Source organism: Chanodichthys erythropterus, chromosome 14, assembly GCF_024489055.1.
Source record: "Chanodichthys erythropterus isolate Z2021 chromosome 14, ASM2448905v1, whole genome shotgun sequence".
NCBI classification, from domain to species: domain Eukaryota; kingdom Metazoa; phylum Chordata; class Actinopteri; order Cypriniformes; family Xenocyprididae; genus Chanodichthys; species Chanodichthys erythropterus.
In genome coordinates, this window is record NC_090234.1 from 32,565,338 (window position 1) to 32,591,396 (window position 26,059).

Consider the following 26,059-nt stretch of genomic DNA (forward strand, 5'->3'; position numbering starts at 1 on the left):
GAACACTTCAAATAGCAAACCACGGCAAAACATTTGTCAACAACGCAGGGATGCCATGTTCCTTTTGTTTTGAGCACCCACAATGGTAGTTCTGTCACACCTGGCGCCCTAGACAACATAAAACATGACCAAAAAAAAAAAAAAAAACAAAGAAAGAAAGAAAAATATGACAGTTTTGGTTGTTTTCATTTAGCATTCTATGGTTCAAATCTAGCTTATTATATAAAATTAAAAAAGGCAACTTGACAATTTTGTAATTTATATTATCAATGCTTAATTATACATTTACATTGATGTTTTTTGCTAGAAGTATCTAAAGCATCTCCCATTGAATTCAAGGTATACATTTATAGTTTTTGATCAACAGGAATGATCAAATATACTTTTTTCCCCATTTAAAATACACTTGGCCTAAAAAACTGAGGGGGCACATGCATGACGTTTCTCTAGCAATTGAACCCATCTTTCTTACTATAATGGTCTCTGTGGCCTGAGGCTGGGTTTAAAAAAACAAAAGCATATGCATATTGCTCTTTTATAATTTATGATCTTTTAATGTGACAATTGCATTCTGAGCCAACTAACACTACAGGTAAATATGTTCAGCTAAATAAGGCACCATGGCATTTCCATATCATTTGTGAGGCTGCCAGACCAATGCAGGAGAGGACACTAGATCGCTCAGCATCCAGCAACAGGTCTGTTCCCATAGCGACGGAATTGAGGTGGAGAGATGGAGTGCATCTTTTATGATATCCTTTCAGCCAGAGCAGAACCTAAGCCTCTCTACTATCACTAACCTCATACTGCTGTATATCAACATTGCCGCCCACTACGTCAGTCTCGGTTACAAGCAATGAGATGAGACCACATCCTGTCCAACGCAAATGTATCATCTACTGCATCAAGTAACATTCTATTTGCCTGTATGTTACAGTATAGACATTTTACAGGAATTAAACATCATTCTTTTTTTCAGAGATAAACAGTTGTTATAAGCACTTGTGCACAATGTTTAGCATTTTTTGCAATGATATTGGCCCTGATACAGATAAGCTGATAATTATTTTCATTTTATGGCCGATATTCAAATGCTATGCAATTTTTTTCTAAATAATAAAATAAAAAAATAAAAAAATCGAAAAAAAATTTAAATCTAAACTGAAATAAAATTAAAATGCTACGTGTGAATTTAAGCATCAAATTTTAATGTAAAGTACGAAAAAATTGTTATAGTATAAAGATTATTAGTGCTTTAAAGATTAACTTTAAGTGAGCGTTAAATGACGGCCAAACTAATGTCAATGTAAATACAGAAAAAATGAGCATGAACAATTAAATATCCAATATATGTCTAATTCAACCAATAAAATATGAAAAAACCCCCATCTAATATCGATAACCGATATATTCTCCATTCCTAGGATACAGCAATTATTTTTGCAAGTCCGTTTGGTGCTGCTTATTGTGTAGAAATTACACACTGCACCTTAAAATGTGCATATATTACATGTGACTATAATTAACTGCAATAGTAACATTAGCATTGCTCAGAAATCACCAATGTAAATACACAGTGTTGCAAACACTGTAAATTACTCTAGTATTCATTTTTAACAACACTGCCTTGGACCGAGGCAGAGGAAACTGGGTCTGGCCTTTAGGATTACATAGAAAAGCTGATTACACGGGCGCCTTGGCTGCACGCTCACCTTAATTATAAAATGGTCTGCTCATTGTAAGACCCTTATTGGCTAATACTGGCTTAAGGCCAATACGTGATTGCTGAGTAACAGGTGATACTATAAAAGCAGTTGTAAAACTTTCAACAAATCGTGCAGACGCAGATGTGACTGACTACGTGAGGGGCTGATAAAACTACCCTATGAGCCTCTTTCATAATACTACACACAGTTCAGCCAAAGCAGAAAGTCTTCAGATAACACCCTGGATGAATTCAAAAGTCCACTGTCCTTAAAGTCAACAGAGCCGAGATAGTGAGAGGTAGTAATTCATTTTAAAGCATAATTGTGTTAGTGACCCATCACGATTAAGGTTCGGTCACATTAGCAAAATTCCTGCAGTTTCTGCAAAATTTCTTAATTGTTGATAGTGTAGCGATGTATAACACAGACACAGAAGTCTCTTTCAATGCAAGTGGCTTTCTATTGGTCAACACAGCAAATCTGCAAAAAAACTTTATGAACGTCACATGAACATACAGGAAAACGGGTCTCATTGGAGAAAGTGTTAACGGATGTACGAACTGATGCCGTTATCTACTGGCATTTAAGATGATCAGCTAACCTAGCTAGTCCTTTTTATTGTTGCCATTTAAATATCTAAATGTTAGTGAGAAGAACAAATAAAAAAAAAAAAACTTTTAGATATCAATCTGTATATGTGACTGCACCTTTAGCTAGAAAATTGACAGTGGTTTACTAATTAGTGGGTTGACCAACAGCAAAAACCTTTGTGTCTCTGTGGCTGAAATGAGAGGGAAACGCCCCTGATCCCAAAGACACAGCCAGACATCAGGGTGTGAGAATGTGAGAGAGAGAGGCAGAGAGAAATACTGCGTGTCCCCTCAATCCTGATAGCGATAGTCTTTTGATGAGGAGTGCTGCCATGGTAACCCACAGGGATGCTCCGATCAGGAGATAATGGCATGAGGAGAGAGGGGAAGGCTCCTTCAGAACATACACAAACACACATCGTCATTAATCATTAGGACAGACACATTCACGTTCATTCTATTTAAATCAAAACACGTACAAAGAAGCAGCCTGTAGCAAGACAGACCATAACGGTATTGGTTGAAATGTAGCACAGCTCCGAGCCTCTCCTTTATTTTCAAGTAGCATCATTGTGCCTCTGAACAGCAGCTCTCTTACAGATGCTGATGCATTCTTCACAAATGAAGCCTTGAAATCAATCAGATATGCCTACATGTGTTCATAGTCTCTTCTTGGTGTCTTTTTCTGCATGAGTGCCTTTGGGTATATTCTGTCAAAACCTGTTACGGAACACCTGGCTTGACACTGACAATGATTGCGCGGTCAAACTGCACAAACCAAGGAACACCAACCAAGGATCATTTTCAAAAATATAAAATTCTGTCATAATTTACTCACTTTCATGTTCTTTTGGCGAACACATAAGGTGAATTTCTGAAATATACACTACAGTTCAAAAGTTTGGGGTCAGTAATTTAAAAAAAAAAAAAAAATAATATTTTTATTCAGTAAGGATGCATTAAATTGATCAAATGTTACAGTTATAATGTTACAAAGGATTTCCAGTTCATAAATGCTGTTATTTTTTAATATCTATTTATTTCCACAAAAAAAAATTAAGCAGAACTATATTCAACATTGATAAGAAATGTTTCTTGAACACTAAGTCAGCATGTCAGAATGGTTTGAATAGAATAAAACAATTTAGATGAAAACAATTAGACAGATTAAACAAAGATGTTACTATAAATTATAATCATATTAATATCAATTTTATTAATAATAATCTAACAGTATTACTGTTTTTATTTTTGATCAAATAAATGCAGCCTTTTTGAGCATAAGAAGCTTCTTTTAAAAATATTTTAAAATCTCACCCAAACTTTCAAATGGTGTTTCTTGCCCACTCTTTTCAATATAAAAGATATCATAAAAATGGTACATATGATGGTATGTTTCTGAAGTCTTCTGTAAGGCTTCTTAAGTCATACAACAGTACAACAGAAAAGTAGCTATGTCTGACTCTTTCGGTCTGATCTTTTCAATGAATCGTTATATTCAGTTCACTCAGAATCAACTCACTGATTCAGTGATGTCACCACAGTTAACAGACCGCTGAAGCAACACAAGCTATCATATGACTTGCATTATGGAATAAGATGTTTCAGTTATTTGGCCCCCTTATGATATTATCTGTTGTTTTTGCAGCTTTTCGAAGCTTGAAAGCTCCATTCATTGTGATTCTGCATTCTTAAAAAAAAAAAAAAAGTTCTACTATTGAGTTCAACGGACGAAAAAAAAAAAAGAATACCGGTTTTTCATTTTTGGGTAAACTATTCTTTTAATGAGATTCTACTACTTCCACATTCTTTATTTTTAATATTGAGAGGATTTAGGATATTGAGACCGAAAGCAAAGTTAAAGTTTCAGATCTTATAAATACCGTACTTAGCATCAACCAAATGTTTACAGTGATAATGTATAGAGATAAAGAGATGTGATAGTATGGTGTTACACAGTTAACTATTCTGCTAGGCAAAGTGAAGGATTATGGGAAACATGCCAAAGGGCCTTTTCCATGGCAACTGCAATCCGTTTCCATCCTGACATGATCTACAATGAACACTCCAATGAAGCCTCACCATGACCTTTCCCTTTGTGCACACCGCCTTCTTGAGCATGTGTGAGCTTGTCGGTTTGCCGGTCTCCATCTCAAGAAGCTCTTTGATTTAGCTCGAAAACTTTAAAACCACCTCAAGTGTTTGTCTTATGAAATATGACCACAGAAAGCAGTAAAGCTCACATGATAAACAGCCGTTCTAAGAATCCAGTGATTTATCCTGGTTATAACAGGGTCAGAGCGGAGAAGACACTGAATCTACAGCCAAATCTAATAAGGTCATGCAGTGTGCATGTGCTAAGGGCAGTGATGCGTCTACTCAAATTGGATATGGGGCAGGAGGAGGGGAGGCTGGTGTCTTGAGTTCCGCCCTTCTTACCCACTCCAAGCATCTGAAACCATATTACAGGCTTCCTTCAGGCAGTGATTAGCATCTCCAGGCTTGAGCACAGCACACTAATGTGAAGGAGGGATTCTGCATTCAGCCCTGTTCAGCTGAGCGCACTGGGCCTAGCTCTGACTTCCTGTGCATTAAAACATGAGTGTGCTCAAACAAAAGGCTGTATTATTAGCAGAAGCTCTGCCCTGAGGCTCTGAAGAGAGCTGGATTTTGTAGCAGGGGAAAAATCTTGTTTTGAATTTTGTAGCTGTTTTTCTTTGGATTTGGTAATTAGTCTGCTACATGTGTAGTACGCCTTCACTGAAGTTTACCTTCACATAGTGAACCAGAGACTCCTCCTCGTTGACTTTGTATGTTTTCACCTCATACTGTTTGGCTATCCTCAGGATGCGGTTTTGAGTGGGCCCAATGTACGCTCCTCCCAGATCCACCCATTTGGTCTCCTTATTCTGAAAGGAGATTGACAATGAAATTGTTATTAAAAGCCACACCAAGAGCAGAGTAAGAAAGAAAAAGAAAAAAAAAAGGAAGTGGTATAATATGTATGCAAAGACAGCATATTCCTTTCCATGCCTAGCCAGCGTCCCACTAGCCAACTTGAAACTCGAATTTGATTGTTTCGCCCTTCTGTCGACACACTTGCCATAGTGGCAATCATCTGACTTGACAGGAATTGACTCCGTAATTGAAGTTTATGAATAAAAATCGAGGGAAAAAAATCATCTAGTGGGACGCCAGCCTATGCGACAAAAGAAAGATGTGACTATAAAGGTGATGATACATGGGGCAACTTTTTCAGCAATGTTCCCGGGCAATTTTGCCGAGTGATGTTGGTTGGGCATTTTCCCATTGAGAATGGGCAACAAATTTCTATCTGGATACTTTAGATCGAAATTTGTTTACTATTCTCAGTGGGAAAGTGCCCAAACAACATAGCTCGGCAAAATTGCCCAGCAACATTGCTCAAAAAGTTGCCTTGTGTATCATCAACTTAAGAGTGAGCAATATCGACTAAATCCTGATATTTTTGAGATTTTGTTGATAGCAATAAGCTGAGTGTGTTTTTGTGCAGGTACCTTGGATGATTAAGGGATGTCATAGACAGCTGACTTCCAAAATGTTTCATTTTCTTCATATTCTGCACAGCGGCTAGTTTGCAGCAGTGACAGAAATGAACATTTCTGTTAAGGCGCAATATTTGCCTCCTTATATTGACTTCCTGAGGCCTTTTACCGTTATAAGGGCATTTTTCTTTGATGTATGCAAAACCTTTATGTCAAATTCTGACATTTAATCATTACATTCAATTATAATAAAAAGGCACTTTAGGGCTGTTACCAATCAAATGAAACCAGTATCAACTTAGTCCATTTTTGCATTGCAGAAATGGCACAGAAGCTGCATCTGAAGTGGCTGCTGAATGCAGCTCAGAGGTGGCATAAATGCAATTTCAATAACATAAATGTTTTAAAAATACACTTTTGAATATTGAAATATGACCTAAAAATGAAATTATTTTTCTAATAGGCAACATCACAGTAAATGTGTGGAGCGAGTTTTGTTTGGTTTTTCCAAAGTGAGTGACAATGTTAGCTCGAACATACAGTACGATCTTAAATGTAGGCAAAACTTATCGCACACCCCTAGTTGTGACTATGGTCAACAGACCCACGTTCCTATCACACACGTAAAAGCAGACCCTGTGTGCTGCAATGAAGTAATTTCATTTGTTTCAGAATTTAGATGAGTTGATTATCTTACCTGAACAGTGAAGGTTCTTCCACCAACACGGTTCCTGGCTTCCAGGAGGACAGGATTCAGGCCGCTTTCCACCAACAGCTTGGCAGCACTCAGACCTGTCAATTGGGAGCGTAGAGATGCAGAGTTTAAGATTTTAGTAGACATATGCTCCAATATTTACTATACTGGTCTTTGAGAAAACTTATTTTTGGCGAGGAGAGGACAGGAAATGATGAGGAGAGAGAGGCAAAGGAATCTGAACTTGTGTCACCAGCATGAGCACAGCTCAGCACTTTGGCTAACCGCTAAGCTTCAAAAACCTTGGGAAAACTTTATGCTGGAAACATAACATAGTTCCTTTCTGACTGCATTGCTACTATTGTCACTGGCTTTCTATTGTGTGTGAACTTATGAATGGCCTTCTAAAGATAAAGATCTACATCTTTTAACCTCTTCTGTATGAACAATATTAATAGTTTGTATATCATGTGTCTCAACCTACAATGGGAAGGAGCTTTGGTAAAATTAGTCAAATGAACCTGAGAGTGCTATATTCATATTAGCAGTGTTGGGTAAGTTACTCTAAAAAAGTAATTAATTACTAGTTACTAATTACATCTTCAACAGTGTAATTAAATTACTGTACAAATTACTCTCTCCAAAAAGTATTAAATTACTTATTACTAATCTATTACTTTCTAAGTCCTATATCAACCTCGAAGAGTTAATAAATGATACAAGGATAGACATGAAATGGCTCTTTTAATTCTTTCAAATAAATATGTCCAATTCTCACTATTAACTATTAACTAGGACTTTTGAATCAATAAACTACTTAGTAAAGCAGTTGTTAAGTTTAAGTATTGGGTAGGATCAAGGATGTAGAATATGGTCATGCAGAATAAGGCATTAATATGTGCTTAATAAGTACTAATAAACAGCCAATATCCTATTAATGTTCATGCTAATAACCAACTAGTCAATAGAGAGAATTGGACCCTAAACTAAAGTGTTTCCATTATTCTTATTAAGTATTTAAAGAGAGAAGAATACATGCATTTTAACATTAAACTTTAAATTTTGATGTTAAATCCACTATTGTATTATATATAATTGTTCTACAGTCTAAACACAGTATTTAGTTCAATTACATCAGAAGTAACTCCAATTAAATTACTGGAAAAATAAGAGTAATCCCTCACTTTACTTTTTCAAGGGAAAAGTAATTAAATTGCAGTAACTAATTACTTAGTAACTAGTTACACCTAATACTGCATATTAGTAACCAAAATTATGATCAAATAAGCCAATAAGCATTTAATGAACACGCAAGGAGTGTGTGAAACTTTGTGAATAGTGTGCGTTTCCAATTCTGTGGAATCAAATCTGCAGGCCTTAACAACAATGTTTTAATGCAGACCTGGTTTTCCCAGGAACTGCCACAGACATGATTAAAAAAATAATGTATCTTATGCTCACCAAGGCTGCATTTATGTAATCAAAAATAAAGTAAAAACAGTAATATTGAGAAATATTATTACAATTTAAAAGCAACTGTTTTCTATTTTATTATATTTTAAAGTCACCCAGTGACATATTTAATCAGACCAATCTCACAATAACAGTGTTCAGTCCATCACAGAAATGTTAAAGTTTCAAGAAATATAAACAAATGTACATGATAAAAAAAAGAAAAGAACACAGAACTGGGCCTATAGTGCAAATTACATCAACTGGCTTGAAACTCTCTCAGATTCAGGCCTTATTATTGAAGCATTTGTGTAATGGTAAATGAAAAAAAAAATAAAAATCTTCACAGATTCTAAGATGTTCCTCGGGGAAAAACATTAGTAAAAAACAGCTATATTATCTTTGCATCTTCCTTGTAATCACTGGATTCCTGTTAAACCCCTGAGGCGGTGTAGTGATTATGGTGTCAGAGCAATAAACTCACAACTGGAAGTGAGAACTAGGTTCCCTTTAAGAAAAGAAATAAAAAAGTAAATTCACAGAAGTTTCCTTTCTCCACACACACACACACACACACACACACACACACACACACACACACACACACACGCACACACACACACACGCACACACACGCACACGCACACGCACACACACACACACACACTTCCTCTCCTTTCAGAGGAAGTAAAACGGCTCCTGTGAGTTTCTGATGATGAGGACATTTCTAGAGTGACCTCAGCTACACTAAAAGTAGCTTATAAATTATAAATTGTTTTCAAAATTTATATTGTTAATTAATAATAATAACAATGGTTAATCTTTATTTATAGGCCTTTTGTCCCTAAGACAACTAATATGTGATTATAAAAACTGCATGTAAAATAATTACACAACATTTAGATAAAAGCAGTTTAAAACCATTTCAGTTGGAGTATAGTACATTGCAGTGGCATGTCAAACATAAAAAATAAATAAATACACAAATAGGACCTAATAACCTATTTTTTAAATGCTGTGTGCTTACAGCCACAGTGATTTGACAATGCAGCAGAGGACATCTGAGGCAAAAGCATGACCTTGGAAGCTTATATAACGCTACAAACTGCTTTTGATATGCGTAGAAAGTCGCAAACAACCAGACAAACAGCTTACCCAAACACCCAGGACAAACATCTGAAACACTCTCCATGATTTGGCTTCTGTGGCCGGTAGTGACCCATATCATGCATTGCTGCTAACACTCGCAGCAGCACAGATACAAAAGAAACTGCAGAGGCTTACAAAACCTGGCCACAGCTGTGAAGCCTGATATCTGACAGGTTTGAAATGATTGTTTTACTAAATGACGTTTTGGTTAAGCCACAGAGCTAGAAAGAAAGCGAATATAAAAACCTCTAAGGCTTTGTTCACACTACACAAAAAAATGCAATTTGGTTTTCAAATCTCATATTTAGAACTTACTGTCCATTTTGCAAGTGATGAAATCTGATCTGTTTGTTCAGACAGCGTAGTCAATATTACTATAGATATGTGTCAGCACGATGTCAAGAGAGTCTCATACAACAACAGAGTGGCTGTCAGTGTGAAAGAAGAGGATGAAAAACAGACATTTTGTTTCTGCTCATGTCATTCCATATATATGACATCCCACCTTGATGCTGAACTCACATGGTGAGAAAAATTTTACACATTCATGCATATACAGTATTCAAAAACACGCACTACATAGTGAATGTCACATAGTTCACTAGGGACCAGATTTCATAAACAGGGCAAATTAGCATTAAAAATGCTGATGGGATTGGAAATTTCTTCAGGTGATCTACTGACAATGCACAAATTAAATTATATGTCAGGTGCAAACTCGGTAAAGACGTTTTCATTGGGCGGTAAATAATAGAGCAAATACCACTGAATTGACCACCACAAACCTTAGTAAATCACATTGCATGATATATTTAAATAAATTTAGCGGTCTGAAAGGAAAACTCCCACAAATGCCTATGCAATGAGGCCAGGCACAAAACGAACCTTTCATCGCTAATTTCTCACTGCGTGTCTTCAGTAAATCCTGAGATTTTTAATCGCAAAAGAGGGTTTGAGCTGGCATAAGCTCTGTCCCTATATGAGGAAAAGGTAAGCAAAATTTATGTATTTGGACACAGCTCTGGACATTATTACAAACTTTGCATGATGTAAAATATGTATCCAAAATAAGGAAATAAAAAAAGCACATGAATTTCCAGCATTCAGACTAAAAGAAGTCAGGTTTGTAAACAATGGATTTTAATGCATTTTTGGTGCTCAGACTACCAAAAAACATAGGTAAGCTGAACACAGCAAAAAAAAAAAAAAAAAAAAAAAAAAAAACGCTGCCCTTCTGAACAAAGCGGAGACGCAATACGACAAATAAGCTCACAGACAGATATGCTGCAGCGAAACCTGATTAGTTAACCAGGTGGCATGAGTAGGCGGTATACACGTCTCATCCCAAATATATGGAAGATGGAATTGTTCCAAGAACCAATTCAACAAAACCTCATATTTCACACGTGTCTGCAATTACCGGCCTATCTGATGCTATTATATCAAGGACAGTGCAAACAAAGTCATGCACACTCATAAACACACAGATCTGAAAGCTCTGTGATGTGTATAAAATATTATATGATCCATATGTGGTGTTTATTTCTGTTTGTAACTGCTTGGCTGAACTGAAAATATTCTTTTAACATAAATAGCTCTTGTGAGAGAAAGATCGGTCTCACACATTTGAGAAGGCTGGCTCACAAGCATGTATTTTCTTCTTTCAGGGACTTAAAATGGTCAGGAAAAGATGGAAAAACACTTGAAGTTGGCAGAAACACAATAGTAGCTGTGGTCTTTGTCATTTGAGTGCAGCACTGAAGGGACCACAATGACTGAACTCAGCCACTGCCAAGTAAACACACACAAGTGAATACAAAAATGAAGCTCGCGGTTTGCAAAAAACTGGAGACATTAAGGGTAAAAGCACAATAAACATCCCAGTGTGGTCAAGCTCAAGAAAGTTAGTTTGACTTTCATTAGCTCACAATTGTAGCCTTTCTCACAGGGCACATTCTTGCGTTGTGTCTGCTAAATATTTGAATTGTTGGTCTTTGTACACATGCATTTGGTTACATGTTTTTTGGTCATGTTTTTTCTCTCAGTAAGGGCTCACATCTGTGCAAATGTATCAGTCATTCAACTGTCTCAGAGTTGGACATCCTGCCAGTTTATATATTGATTCAAGTACTTTTGGCTTTCTAGTACTCCTCCACCCTTATTCTTCAAGCCCAACTTCCAGCCTTCACTTCATCACGTCTTCTGTTCGTTGTTTACACAACTTTAACTACAAATAGCTTAAATCAAATGCACTGTGCAAACTTCTTAAAAAACAAAAATCAATGTTTTTTTCAATAGTCTTCATGAACACCATCGCCTTTTGGACAAGTATGATGAAAAAATGACAACTGCCAGATCACATGAAAGTGAGTAAATGATAGAAGAATTACAATTTTTGGATGAACTATACTTTTAGACTGAGTATCAAGTTGCAGTTACTCCTTTCAAAACAGAAATATAGACATAATTAAGATTATTTTTTTCTAACAGTTTAACTCTGAGATCTTACCATTTTTTAAACTATAGTGAATAAACTGTATTAATAAATGAAATGTTGAAAAGGTGTCTGAATACATTTTGGTTTAACTGTATAAGCAAAAAGAACAAATTTTGGTCAAAAATACAGTGGAAATACAGACAATTAACTTTGAGCGGTCAATCTTGTTAAAATTTGCCAAGCCAAATAAGCTTAAAAGATCATCCCTTCAATCACGATACTGCTACTGAAACACAGTCTTCTGTGAAATAAGCCAAGAACTAATAAATACCAAAGACTAGCTTTGATGCCAAATAATACAGAAATAATGAACGAGTCTAAAATGACAGAAATTACATAAGTAGTGGCCAAAAGTGATGTCTGGAGGAAATGTTTGTTTTTAATGACCCTACAATTTCGAATAAACCATCAAAAAATGGGGGAAAATATTTTATATGTTTTAATTATTTTAAATATAAGGGTAGAACAAAACACTAAACTTGGTTATAGTATTTAACTGACAAAATTATTTGGCAAACCTTACAGGTAATAGCATACATTGACTACAACATAACAAGTTATTAATATTTCATTGTTCTCTCTTGTTTTTGTATGCATTTATAATTTCTTTGTATGACAGCCTGCACAGTTTGGCATGGCTCATTGTGTTATCACAAATAAAATAATTGACTCCAAGCACAACTACTGTAATATGCTTCCAAAAATTTTAACAAATTTTTCATAATATTTAAATAAAGAGTGAAGATGATAATTTTCCACTACAGTACCTAGCTACAATTTTATTATAAATGGCTCTTCATAAAACTGAACTTTGATGTACATTCTAGCTTTACAAAGCCACTTTTAGCAAAACTTATTCAGTTTAAATATTAAATAAAGACTTTAAAGCATGCAACAGAATAACATCCACCACAGAACGGGAGAAATGACCTCAATGGGACTGTCAAACCACTGAAGAAAAGGTCAAACTTTCTTTGAAGAGAATTCTGGGAGATCAAAGAGCTTGTCTCTGACTGGAAAACTAGCTACGCTCTTTCAGCCTCTTGTTTTCTTCCATTCTTTGCTTTTCCACCCATTCCATTTTGTATTATCCCATCCATTTAATTTCTTCATCTTAAAATGTTGCATCTAAACTAAACAATACGATGTCAAAATCAAAACAGAGTGAAATTTATACATTTGAATTAACAATTTATTTTTTTTAATTAAATACATTTAAACACACAGATGACCTTCTGTGGATATGGGAAATGTTGTAAGTAATAACAAGCTCTGGTAGGAGAAATGTATCTATTCTAACGGTGATATTTTACAAGCAGTGCTTAATTTTTTGTGCTATAATTGAGGATCTAGGGAACAACATGCAACTGTGTTAGGCTTTGTTCGAAAAACTTCCTCTGACCTTGTTCAAGAGACCTCGCTGATTATGATAAAACAACATATTTAGGATTCACTCCCTTTGTTGGCACCAGTTCAGGGGCCCATTTACGGGGAAACAAGAGTCTGAGGCTGGATTGGGTTTCCAAGGCAACAGTACATATAAAGATGCAGTCGCTTAGCAAAGGTAAATCTACACCAATTACCTCCCTGTATTCACTGGGAACAAGAATCTGCTGTGCACTCTTGCTCTAAATGACATGACATAACGAGGTTAGGGTTTTCAATAAGACAACAAACTAAAGGTTAAGACAGTAAATCACACATATCAGTTTATAGGCCTGATCTGGATCTTACGCAGCACATCAATTTGTTCTGTAAGAATAGGGTGACAATTGCACAAATATGAGATGCTGCTATTGACCACCAAACCAAACCATCCACACTTAACTAAAATGAGCACTAAAACTAATTTTAAGGCCAAATGTTATTGTTTTATTTATTTACAAAATGTTTAATTATAAAGTTTGAATCCATATTTAAATCTAGGACTAAATATGTAACATAATTGCATACATACAACATTCATGGGCAATGCAAACAAGTAATAAGAAAATCTGACATATTTATGTTATTTACTGTGCATTTATGTTCGTAAAATTGGCAAGAGTATTTGCATAACTGTCACATTAATAGTTATAACAATTAACCTGTAACTGTATAAGCGTCAAGATGTCTTTTCCAAAACAGGCCGGGATTGGCTTACAAGTCAGTTTGAAAGGTCAGGTCTAGAACTATATCAGATTACAAAACGCCCTGTATTAATACCACAATCTAAACCTAATTGCTTTGTTTGCACTCTAACCAACCCTGATTAAACCTGATATTACAGACCAAGAAGAATGACATTTAAGAGGCTATGTCTGTCAGCTGTGGTGGTAATTGCACAATCACATTATCGCAACACATTAACACTGAGCAAGCTGTAAATTGGAGGTGACACGGGCCACCTTTAAGTCTGTGGTTCATCCCTCAAGGAATTTCTCACTTAAAATGCTAATGTCAGCTTGAGCAAGCAGCTCATTCATCAATTATCCCACAAGACAAAAGTAACCAGTACTTTAAGGGGAAAAAAGGTAGGAATGGACCGATATGACAATTCTATCCAATACTGATAAACAGATATGTTCATGTTATGCCAGTAACAAGAAATGTTCAATATGGAAACTCTTGTACTATCTTGTCAAAATGAACTAAAGCTAAAATCATTTGTTTTAAATTCTAAGTGATTTCTGGCATCCCAACATTATAATGTACAGCATGAAAATGATAATAAAGAATAAACATCCTTAGATGAGCTAAAAAATTATATTTAGCATCTCTGAGTGTTTTTTAATAATACTTTATTTAAAAATCTGTAATACTGGCTGATAACCAATATTGTATTGCTATATTGTGCATCCTTAATTAAATAAAATTAAAGAAAGTACAACTCAATGACTGACCCTATAAGAATTAGACTGGGTAACCCAGCCTGATCTGCCGGCGATTTGATTTCACCCGGTAACTCAATCTGGAAACCTGTACATTCATTTCTGCTGCGCTGTTACACTTTTGCGGGAACCAATCACAGACTGGCTTATCCACCTTGCTCGCTATTGGCGGGTATAACACGATGACGATAGAGAAACGACGGCAAGCATGACCGTCAATCCAATTCCTTTTAACCTCTCGACGATGCTGAATGACTTTAGTTTAGCAAACAAATCGCTCGAGTGGGTGTAAATACCACTCACTTTCATGTTTTTTTTTTTTGCACAACCTGCAAAAATCGCTCGATGCTGTTGCTGCTTCTGATCAATGCTACAAACCAATACAAACTAAACCTGTCTGGAGTTTTCGCATCGCTCTGCAAAGTAAGTCACCCGGATCGTTGATCTGATTGGTTGAAGGACTATCCAATTGCGTGAATAATGCCTGTTGATCAAGCCTCTTGTTCAGTAGAAAATACATACAGACTCCCCAGACCAATGTTCAATTTTAAATTGAGCTTGGTCTGGTGATAGCCAGACAATACAAGAATACTTTAAAGGCACAATATGTAGTTTTCGCCGCTAGAGGTCACCTATTCAAAACAAAGGCATAGCTTGATGATGCCGAGATTGAGCGCGGAATCATGGGAGAAGTCTTTACCTCAAAGTCGGTGGAAAAGAATTGGGTCAGGACTCGGGCAGAAATCATGTTCATGGATGAGATTATTAATGTTACTGTAGTATGAACCAGAGCAGGGCTGAGTGATGATAGGGGAGTGGAACGAGGCCTCTGGAGCAATTGCTAAAGAGAGACGAGTGCGACAAACGGATCGAGAGCAGCGGAACTTTTATTATGCCACAGTCGCCGCTTCCGCTTCTTCCGGTCAAACGTATGTGGGGTAATGCAGCGCTGTTTTATCATATTAGATACATTTGAGTGTGTTGAAAATGATGTTATAACGTTACACTGTGCGTTCACTCGGCGGCTGCTATGAGACACTTGTTGCACACTGTAAGCTAGATCGATATTAGAATATCATATTAATAAATGCTGGATGGCTTGTGTTGATAAATGGCATGCAATTAATTTTAAAACATATTGTATGATGGAGAAAACTGCTGTATTACTGTTAAGACTAACAGTGTTGAACTATATAACAATGATTAGTTTTCTGTCTATAATTGTATCCAAGCAGTTATTTCCTTGTCTAATAAAACATATAATATATTAAAGTGTCTTTGGTGTCTTTGGAAATCGAGGGTAACACAGGTTATGATGTCATTGATAGGCTGGTTAAAATTGCTTATTTCTCTGGATTTAAACATTCTTGGAAACATCTGAGATAATGTAAGTACACAAGTCAACAAAATATCTAACATTGCTCTAGTGGTTTATTGGATATTTTAATCCAAAAATATTACATATTGTGCCTTTAACAGCATTACAGAGATACTTGAAAATATCATAAACTGCATAAAACAAATTTTAATCAGTATTTTTGTATCATTGTCCAGCACAAATCTAAACAGCCTTAAAATGGGATTATAATAAAAGCAGTATTATAATAACAAAGTGATTTGAAAGGAACCCCAGCTGTACAGCTGTAACATGCTTGGGCCTAGACCTGCAAACATAGCAAACAGCAATCCATTTTTCTGTCCTTATTAAAGCATGCTCAATCCATTTATATAGTTTAAATATGCACCAAGACAATCCTATAAAAAAGCAGGTTTTCTTTAATTTAATGTGGCAAAGAATCACTTGAAAAAAAAAAAAAAAAAAAAAAAAAAACATGTACGTGACTGCAAGCACAGTTCATGATGCTTCATGCTCTTCTACAAGCAATTGCTTTCTCCAATATACCACAACATTGATGTTTGGATGCATTATTGAAAAGCAATTACAAAGAGATCAGCGAAATGGCATGTTCTCCTGGCAACCCCAAGGACAGTTGTTCGTCTAAGAGAGGAACAGAGCAGTATTATCTTAAGTTGCATAACGAAGCCAGTCAAGCTGGAGTCAGGCTCGGTATGGCTCAGTTGGGAAAAAAACAATGACGTTTGTTTACACAAGCTAAGAGGACACGGCAAAAAGGCATCAGAGTATTTCCCTAGCAGTCTAAAAGCATTATGCAGACATATTTTTCCATGTTCAGATGTTTGTTTTACCACTAGGAAAGCACTGATTCTAAATGCATCAAAATGTGTTGAGCTCTAAAAATCAATGTTTGCAATTGTGTTTACATTGATCTTCAGACAGCCACAGCTGCATTTATTACTGGAATAAACATTGTTTTCTTTATTTATATCAGGAGTTAGAAGATTAACCTAGGTAAACTTGAACTTGAAAAATGGTGCATACTGACGTCTTTCTGTGTTTTAAACAACATTCCTTCTGATGTTCATTCATGTTTATTTGATGCTATAAATTAACTAGTAGGAAGAGTTGATCGGTTCACGAGCCGCTTGAGCTGAGGCGCTACAGCAATCTGCCATGACACATTAAAGAGCCACAAAATGTTTTTTTTTTTGTTCAAATTTCTTAAAAAAAAAATTACACAATATGAAAGCTGGGACTTTGTTTAATATCATAAGTAACCTGCTCTGTCTTGTCTGTCGACATGTTGTCAGTGTCCTCTTTGCTCCGCAATGTATTTTTTTCCCTCTGTGTGGTTTGACAGCACCATGGCTCGTCAGACAAAGCAACAGTAACTAAGGGGGTGGGTCTTTGCGAAAGGTCAATTGTGAGGATTTTTTTTTCGCCACCATAAAACGAATAGTGCAGACCAAACTGTAAGGCCTAGAGACTTGAAACTTGGCCAGATGATAGGTATCAATTTGGGGAAAGGTTAACAGAGTATGACCCCCAATCGGGCAATAGGTGGCACTACAGCAATCAAAAGTTCAAAATCGCTCATAACTCATAGACCGTTTGTCACAGTGTCTCAAGTGTCCTATATCATTGAAATCCTTGGCTCAAGATGAACAAAACGTATATATACGATTTTATTTCCGACTGAGAAAATTTTGAATTTTGTCCAAAACCTACTTTTGCAAACTAGTCCTAGGTTTTTCACCCGATCGGAACCAAACAGGTGCAGAAATGTTCTCTGGAGTCTGAATATCAATAATTATCAAAAAAAAAGTTTAAATTTTGATTCATGGTCGCAAAGGGCCACCAACATACGATGAGGGTGGAGCCACTTTTAGTAAAATGGCTATAACTCAAGAACGAAATCAGATATTTGCACCAAACTCGGTACACGTGTAGGGGCTCAATCTTTGGTTACAATAAAAAAAATTGTGTCAATTGGACACTAGGTGGTGCTATGACTTGAAAAAAACATGAAAACAGCTGTAACTATGCAACCATTAGTCTTATCGACTTGAAATTTGGCATGCAGTGTCTTGGTCCAAGGGGGCATGATAGTCTATGAGGACATTGGCGTATCTCAAAAAACATGGCCGCCATCGGCCAATGGTTAACTAGATGTCACTGCCCAAATGTCAAAATTTTGATAGGAAGTGGCAAAAAAATCCAATCAGTCACTCATGGGTCATTATTATTCTCTCATATATACGTATAAGTATCTATAACTTCAAAATGAAATGAGATATTTTCACCAAAATTAACAAGCATATGTATGGGTAAACTCTGAGGACAAAAAATTGGTGGAGATTGGGCAATAGGTGGCACAATAACTGTCAAAAAAACATGTTTTTCCTTACTAAACTGCCTGTATTGGCTGTAAATGGTCTTTTCCATCTATGATCTAAGTGCTTACATGCTTGCTAAATAAAATATAATACCTTTTTCTGTGCTTAAATGCTTGAACCCCAATAAATGCTGCTTGCAGTTTTATGTCTTTACTGTCATGTTTGATCAATTGAATGAAGTTTTGAATGGTAGTATACATCTTTGCAAACCCATCATTACAAAAACAGGTATATGCAATATGCATCAATAAGAATAAAACACACACTGTTAAAGTGGCCTATTCTGACACACCATAAAAATGGCCTGTGATTCTACATGTTTCCTGTATTTTCTGGCTGACTTCCAAAGTAGGAATGCCGAAGTTCTTTAGCAAGAGCAGGGCACTCACCAGGAAGCGTCAGTGTCAACAGCCTCCGCAATTAGATGTGGAATTCCTGCCTTTCACTTGTACACCCCATGAGAGCTGCTGCTGAGACCTACTAGAGCTCTGAGCAAAACAACTCCCTAATGCTTTTGTTATTTCAAACACTTCTCAGTCTGTTCAATAGCTATTTGTACATGTAAGCACATAAAGGTAAAGTAATTATATAAAAATATGTTCTACTTTCTCAGTTTCATATGCACATTTAGTATCATCTCTGTGGTGTTATCACAGAATCATTCCAACACATTAAAACTGGCTCAACCAATGGTAGGAGCTTGGGGGCTGGACTATTTAGGCACTTTTCCATCGTCGGGCTGAATTGTTCTAAGAATGGTAAGGAACGGTTCCAGTTATAGCTTGGTTCAGCAAGGCACGATCACAAACCACTGGTAGAATGCGTGAAGTGACATCGCCACTCAGGATTGGTCACATGTCTGTTGCATGGTTACCAGTTTCTCTGTAGCTGGACAGGCGGGCTATTTAACTGAAGTAAACACAAGTTAATAATAGAAATATCTGATCATCCTCCATAAAGTGGTCGCTATTTACATCTCATACCATCTGTAAACTCTTGCATTGCCAAGGCAATGATTGACACATTTGTATTACATTCTAAAGAGCTCTGTTATCAGCCCCACAGTGGAAATTTAAACCATATCTGGGGACGGATATATGAGAATGGTTTGGCCGGATGAAGCGGAAAAGTAACTTTTGTTTTTGCGACCAATGACAGTGAGAGGGAAAAATTAGAACAAACCTCAAAATGTAAGCAAATTTTGCAATGTTACTCGCTCCTCACAATTTACGCAACGGACTTGAAGAGGTGCGCTATGACTTTTCGTAGCAGTTTTTGACTGATTTAGAGACCAAATGTAATAGAGACATGGGCTCTTTTGTTTCGGGCAAGAAATGATCCACCTGACAACACCCTAGCAACCATCTAAAACATTCTATTATCATGACAGCAAAGGAATCATATTATCATCCTAAAACATCCTATTATCATGACCTTTTCCCAGGAAAGTGCCACCCATATTTTAGAAAATATAGTTTATTATTAGGGATGTAACGATACCCCCATGTCATGATACATATCATGATACTGAACTCACGATACAATATTACTGTAATACTTCAAGACATGGTAAAAGGTTAACAAAAAATTAACTGTTGATTAAAATGCTAAATTTGGTATTACATTGGAGGTGGAAATGAATAGGCTTGGACTTGGTGCTGGTAACTCAATGCACAGGAAAATGTTGATACCAGAATAAAAATATTCATGATTCTGAAGCTGAAAATGCAGAAAAATGGTGCGCATGACTAGGTATATTTAAAATAACATAGGTCACTTTTTACTCGTAAAACAAGACATTTGGCATTATCAGGAACCACAAATATCCCCCATTGCATTATTATACATTATATTCAACATTATATATAGTAGTTTAATGTAGTACTGACACTAAAATTCTATAAAGTTGAATTTTTTCTTACAAAGTAATTTTCATTTTGGGTGAACTATACACAATACATATTGTCACTATCCACGATGCATATTGTTGCATTTTTGTATTGCGATATTTGTGACACGATATATTGTTACACCCCAATTTATTGCCCAATTCTGTTTGACACTAATGTTTGATACATTTTACATTTAAGAATTTAGCAAATGCTTTTATCCAAAATGATTTGACCATTACATTTAAGTTATACATTTTATCAGAGCATACATTCCCTGGGAATCAAACCCATGACCTTGGCGTTGCTAGCGCCATGCTTTACTCTTTTAGCTACAGGAAATGACACACTTCACATTTAAATAATAAATAAGGAATAAATGTAAACTGTACAAAAGTGACAATTTACTTCAGTTGTTGACATGAAACAATAAAGTCACAGGTGTAAAGGTGTCATTTCTATTGTTTAGCTGAAAGGCTTCAGCTGTCTCTCCTCTATGTCAAGCACAGCCCCTGTGGCACTAGACAACAGACACAAATACACATTTGCCGTCACATGTTCTAGGATCCTGGGGAGCATAAAAATGAGTTGTCAGTTTTGTTTACCACTTCTGCCAAAGTGCTGTCTCCTTGAGCACCTCCAGTGGCTTTGCAAACAGTAATTGGATTTACAGGGAGTGCTGGGTCCTTATTAAAATGTCCCTAAAGCAACCCATTTTGAGGTTTGGTTAGAATAAGAAACTCTGATTTCCTTCAAAGGCCAACAGGTGAAAAACATCTGCATATTATTCAACAACTTTAAGATGACAACCAATGTATCCAATCATACTCCATGTGCCAAATACACTCAGTCCTGGATACTAAACTGCAATGAAAAAAAGTGCAATACTGTACAAATCAGATCATGCATATCATGAAACACAACGTATGCCACTGCAGGAATTGCACTGCAACTCTGACCAGAGCTTGAATGTGTAACTAGCCTCACGCTACCGATGACGTACAATATTGCACACATGCACGAATGACAAATGTTTTACAGACTCAAAAGTGCAGTCTGTTTAGCATTGACTGCTAGAAACTTGGCAGAGAATCAAAGTTCTGATGCTGATAAAAGGTTTTATAGCAATGGATTGGGTGATACTGGGTCCATGGTGCACCATGTGTTACATAACAGTGACTGATTACATTCATTAGCTTTTTTCAAGCAAAGTAGTATGACTGGCACACCAGTGGCACACCTCTGTTTTTTTTAAACAAAGTTAGACAGTTTATTTTTTTAAGTAAGTGCGGGTGTGTCCATTTGCAGCTTGAATGTGTGAGAATTTTTTTTTTAATTTATCATAGTAATCATAAACACTAATTTGTACCACAAATATTTTTATTATTTACTGCACTTGTTATTCTTCTAGTTTTATCTAAAAAAAAAAATAATAATATATATATATATATATATATATATATATATATATATATATATATATATATATATATATATATATATATATATATAAAATCAGAAGTCTTGCATAATCACAGAAAATAGCTCATTTCCATGGTACAAAATAAGGTGGTCATCATGAGTTAGTAAACTGTACACTACTTTGCAAACAGAAATCTTAATATCCTCAGATTTAACAACATAGACTAAAACATCTGACTTGAGTCTGTGGTCCTCTTGCATACCATACTAAATAAATTACAAAACCGCCTGTATGAGGAGAAATAATGTTTGCAGCAGGTTATCAGAAGGACATCTTGACCCTGTTTTGCTCGGATCTGTTTCCAAGAATGTCACACTAGCACAAGCAATATTTCCTTCAGTGTGGACTCCCTCTGAGCTGGGTTTAAATAGTCAAGTCTATATATTATAATGCATATTCACTGTGGGAACAAGTCAGTTTACACGACAGGAAAGGAATTTCCTGTTAGGTTATAACTGTAAGGACACTGTGCTATGCTTTCATACTATACTCTATACAAAATAGGTCACCCAACACAAGCTAGGACTGACTAAAAAAGAATACTATCACGTAGTATTTTCTAAATCTATTCTGCATCCTATTGTAGTGCAATATATAAATAAATCTCTCTACAGTCGCTGTAAAATAAACTTGTGTTAAAACACTGAGATCTCCACTAGAGCCAATGCACATTATTCTTCTCACTGGGTTTTTTTTTTTGTGATACCAAAGTGTTAGACAGGTTTAGGCTTTTCACTCTACACTTATTCCAGAGTTAACATCTTATTTAACCCTGAGCAGCATAAAAATACTTCAAAACAACGTTTCACACTTCTAATTTTGAAAGGGTTAACACTATACGCTATGAAGCCCTGCACCAAGTCATTGCAAGTATGTACATGCGAGTACTGCAGTGTGTCTGGATAGCTGATGCATGTTTAAGGAATTTTCTTTAGAGTCTGTTTAGATTTAAATTTATATGAATATACAATGGAAAGTGTATATTTTAGGTCCACCAAATTTTTTTTTGACAGTTTTAAACAAAATCTTTTGCATTCTCTAGTTAATTTTAAATGGTCTTGCAGTGTGCAAAAAATATTTTTTTAAAGAACATATATTTTATATATATATATATATTTAATCTTATATGAGGCAATAAAATCTGCTTGCATAATAATTATGAAATAATAAAATAGTTTTAAACTGAGTATACAATGTCATGGATACCAGGATAGGCTCTAGCCCTATAACCCTTCAGAGGTCATAAGGACGTTAGAGAGACACAATGTCATACAACAAGACATGTCAACTACCGATCAGCAGTATGAAACAAACAAAACAAAAAACTAGTGTTAAATATGTTCTTAGCTTAACAATTTAAAGTGTAAAAATGCCTATATTTTCAGAACCTGTTGCATCTAACGACTATTATTACTAAATATACGGACATTTAATATTGATTTGAGTTATAATATTCTGTTAAAATTATTCTCACACATGGATGAGTGAACAGTTCTACAACATTGCTGGTCATTATTCAGAAATATTTAATGAATGCAGTGACTGACCAATCAGAATCAAGTATTCCAGAAAGCCATGTAATAAGGATGGGTAGTTGACATTGAAAACTGGGTGTCTAATATTATGTAGTTTGACATAATTCATCTAAAATTATGAATAAAAGTTCATTTTTTTCTATAACTATTATACATGCAGTGTGCCTTACTGTACAAATAATCTATTATTTATCCTTTTCAAAAATGTATCTGTCATATTGCAGAACCTTTTTAAATAAACCAGTGAAGGTAGACGTGATTTAAAACTAAAATCTTGATGTTGAGTTTTAAAAAAGTTCACTGGCATATTATATAGCAAACACACAGATACACTGTTTCATGACACTTAACGGTCTCTGCCTCTGGCGTTATGAATATGAAATAATCATGTCACGGAAGTGAAAGAGCAAGCTCAGGTGACATCGGGAACAAATTCACTTTAAGTCAGCAGAACTAACAGAGTCCTATTTAAAACGTTAATATGCATGATTGTTTTTAAACGCAGCTGTAATACAGTGTTGTTATAAGGCGTCTAAGCTTCTTAGGAAATGGAATAGTCGTTCAGCACGGGTCAGTCGCGCGCCTATTACTCAATAACGATGATCAGAACTCTGCATTACTATCATCAGCCAGTAATCTTCATTCATACAAAGTTTCTTTAAGAGTCCGTTAATTGCAATGAGATTATATGAAGTTTTATGCGCTATTTCGATGACACTAACCTGAGATGCCTCCGCCAATCACAATCACGTCGTATGCGTTCGCGGTCATGGTGCTGTTCGTCTCACTGGCGCTCAGAGCAGAAGAGCCGCTCCGCATCTGTGTTCAAAGCATTCTGAGCCCCGCCCCCGCCTCCTATCAGTGGGAATGACAGATTGGGAGAGCACTGGGGTAAATGCACCGAAGCGCCCTTCTACATATGTAATGAGTTCGAAGGTCACCGTAATTTTGCCAAAACATCTTCCTGGATCCTGGAACAACATTCCTGTCTGAAAATTTAGTCCTATCCCTGCCCCTTAACTTAAAGAATTAGTCCACTTTCAAATAAAAATTTTCTGATAATTTACTCACCCCCATGTCATCCAAGATGTTCATGTGGTGGACTTCAATGGTCTCTCCAAACGGTTGAAGGTCAAAATTACAGTTTCAGTGCAGCTTCAAAGGGCTTTAAATGATACGTAGGACATACAGTGTAAGCTTTTTGAAGAATACAGAAAGTGGAGGCATGCGCAAGGTGATCATTAGTGTTTATAAAGCATATACAGTTGTATTTTTTTCGAAAATGAGCAATGGTCTCACTAGGTAAGACCCTTATTCCTCGTCTGGTATCGTTTAAAGCCCTTTGAAGCTGCAATGAAACTCATTTTGACCTTCAACCGTTTGGGCTCCATTGAAGTCCACTATAGACCTTATGTAGCCCCGCCCCTTTTCAGCGCTGCGCTTGTTGTCTTTTGACTTCCGGCTTGTATTTCCACAGCGATCTTGTATTTATGAATGAACTGCTCATTTTAAAATCTACCCGGTCAACTGACATTTGTTAAGACCTCGGCTTTAAACATAACAATGCTCATGATAACTTTCATTAACTGTACAACAGGTAAATCCACTTCACCAGCTAATTATTCTTCAACAGCGATGAAATATACAGGGCTACCGCAGAAACGGAAGTTCAAAGACAATATTCTAAAGATGGCGGCGCGCTTGTTTCTCTGGTAAATAAGGTCTATAAGGAGAATAATCCTGGAATGTTTTCATCAAAAACCTTCATTTCTTTTCGACTGAAGAAAGAAAGACATGAACATCTTGGATGACATGAGGGTGAGTAAATTATCAGGAAATTTTAATTTGAAAGTGAACTAATCTTTTAACTCTACACATAACATATCACTAAAATCAGAGATAAATGATAGGTGAATAACAGTGATGTAAAAATCACCTAACCTTAGTTGTAAGCCTAAACATGACAAATGTCCCTCAAATCTGATTGGTTGTTTGGAATGTTGTTGCAGGATCATCAAAGATGTTGATCCAGGATCATGATGTTTGGTAAAATTGCATTCACCTGAGTGGGAACCAGGGGCGGAGCCAGACATTGTAAACATTCGGGGCTTAGCCCAAATCTATATTTGTCCAAAGACAATTTAATTTTCTATTAACAGCTTTACTGACATGAAAGGAGCTTTTGTTGTCGTATTCTTGTTCAGAAAATGTACATAATTTGACACTGTAATTTGTAAAACTTTATTGAACGTACCAGCTCTAGGGGGGTCCGGGGGCATGCTCCCCCGTGAGAAAATTTTGTACATTTTAAGGTTAAATGCATCAATCTGGTGCACTCTGGAAACTCAAAATTAAGAGCTTCAACACATGTACAGTGTGCAAATTGAACAAAGAAACAGCATTGACTTGTACCTGGACATTAAAAAGGGTTGAAACATCTTTTTTTACAATACTTTTGTACTCATTTTTTTTTAAAAGATAAATCCTTGAGCTTTTATTTTGATCACCAGCTGATCGTGTGCGCAAATGTGCGAGAGAGAGAAAGCGCGGCCGGTGTATGGTCGGATACTGTAGAAAAGCGGTATTGAACTGCTTAACGTATTTTAATAGAGAGATGTGTTAAGAAAAATTATATTTTGAGAGTACTGTTAAGAAACCTCTAACCTGAAATTCCTGCTCGCTGACTGTCTCGCACTCTTGCGGCTGACTGTGCTAGCTCCTCCCCTACCTGCTGCATATTCAACAGAGAGGAAGAAACGGAGTAGCCCATAGGCTACCGACAGCAAAGAAATGTATTCTATAGGCTAGATTATTTTTATGGTCTATTTTTACAGGCTGTATGCTGTATATGCAAAGCCAAAGTGCAATGAAATAAAGCAACTTATGATTTCGGGGGTTTACATAGGCTATTGTC

The 26,059-nt window shown here is 36.1% G+C and overlaps 1 protein-coding gene across 2 annotated transcripts in view; it reads right to left on the reverse strand.

The window, feature by feature from the left end:
* The window catches only part of mao (monoamine oxidase), a 38,132-nt gene extending 14,152 nt beyond the window's left edge, over positions 1-23,980 (reverse strand). Inside the window, exons 1-4 of one of the 2 annotated variants that reach the window (XM_067408987.1) lie at positions 23,868-23,895; positions 6,518-6,612; positions 5,833-5,905; positions 5,068-5,205 (exon numbers count right to left, since the gene is read on the reverse strand). Coding sequence is in view for 1 of the 2 variants with exons in the window: in XM_067408986.1 (XP_067265087.1) it covers positions 5,068-5,205; positions 6,518-6,612; positions 23,868-23,964 (330 nt within the window). In the remaining variant the exon portion in view is untranslated. Of the gene's footprint in view, positions 1-5,067; positions 5,206-5,832; positions 5,906-6,517; positions 6,613-23,867 lie in introns of both variants that reach the window. The other variant, XM_067408986.1, reaches the window with a different exon arrangement.
* Between the last annotated feature and the right edge of the window lie 2,079 nt (positions 23,981-26,059).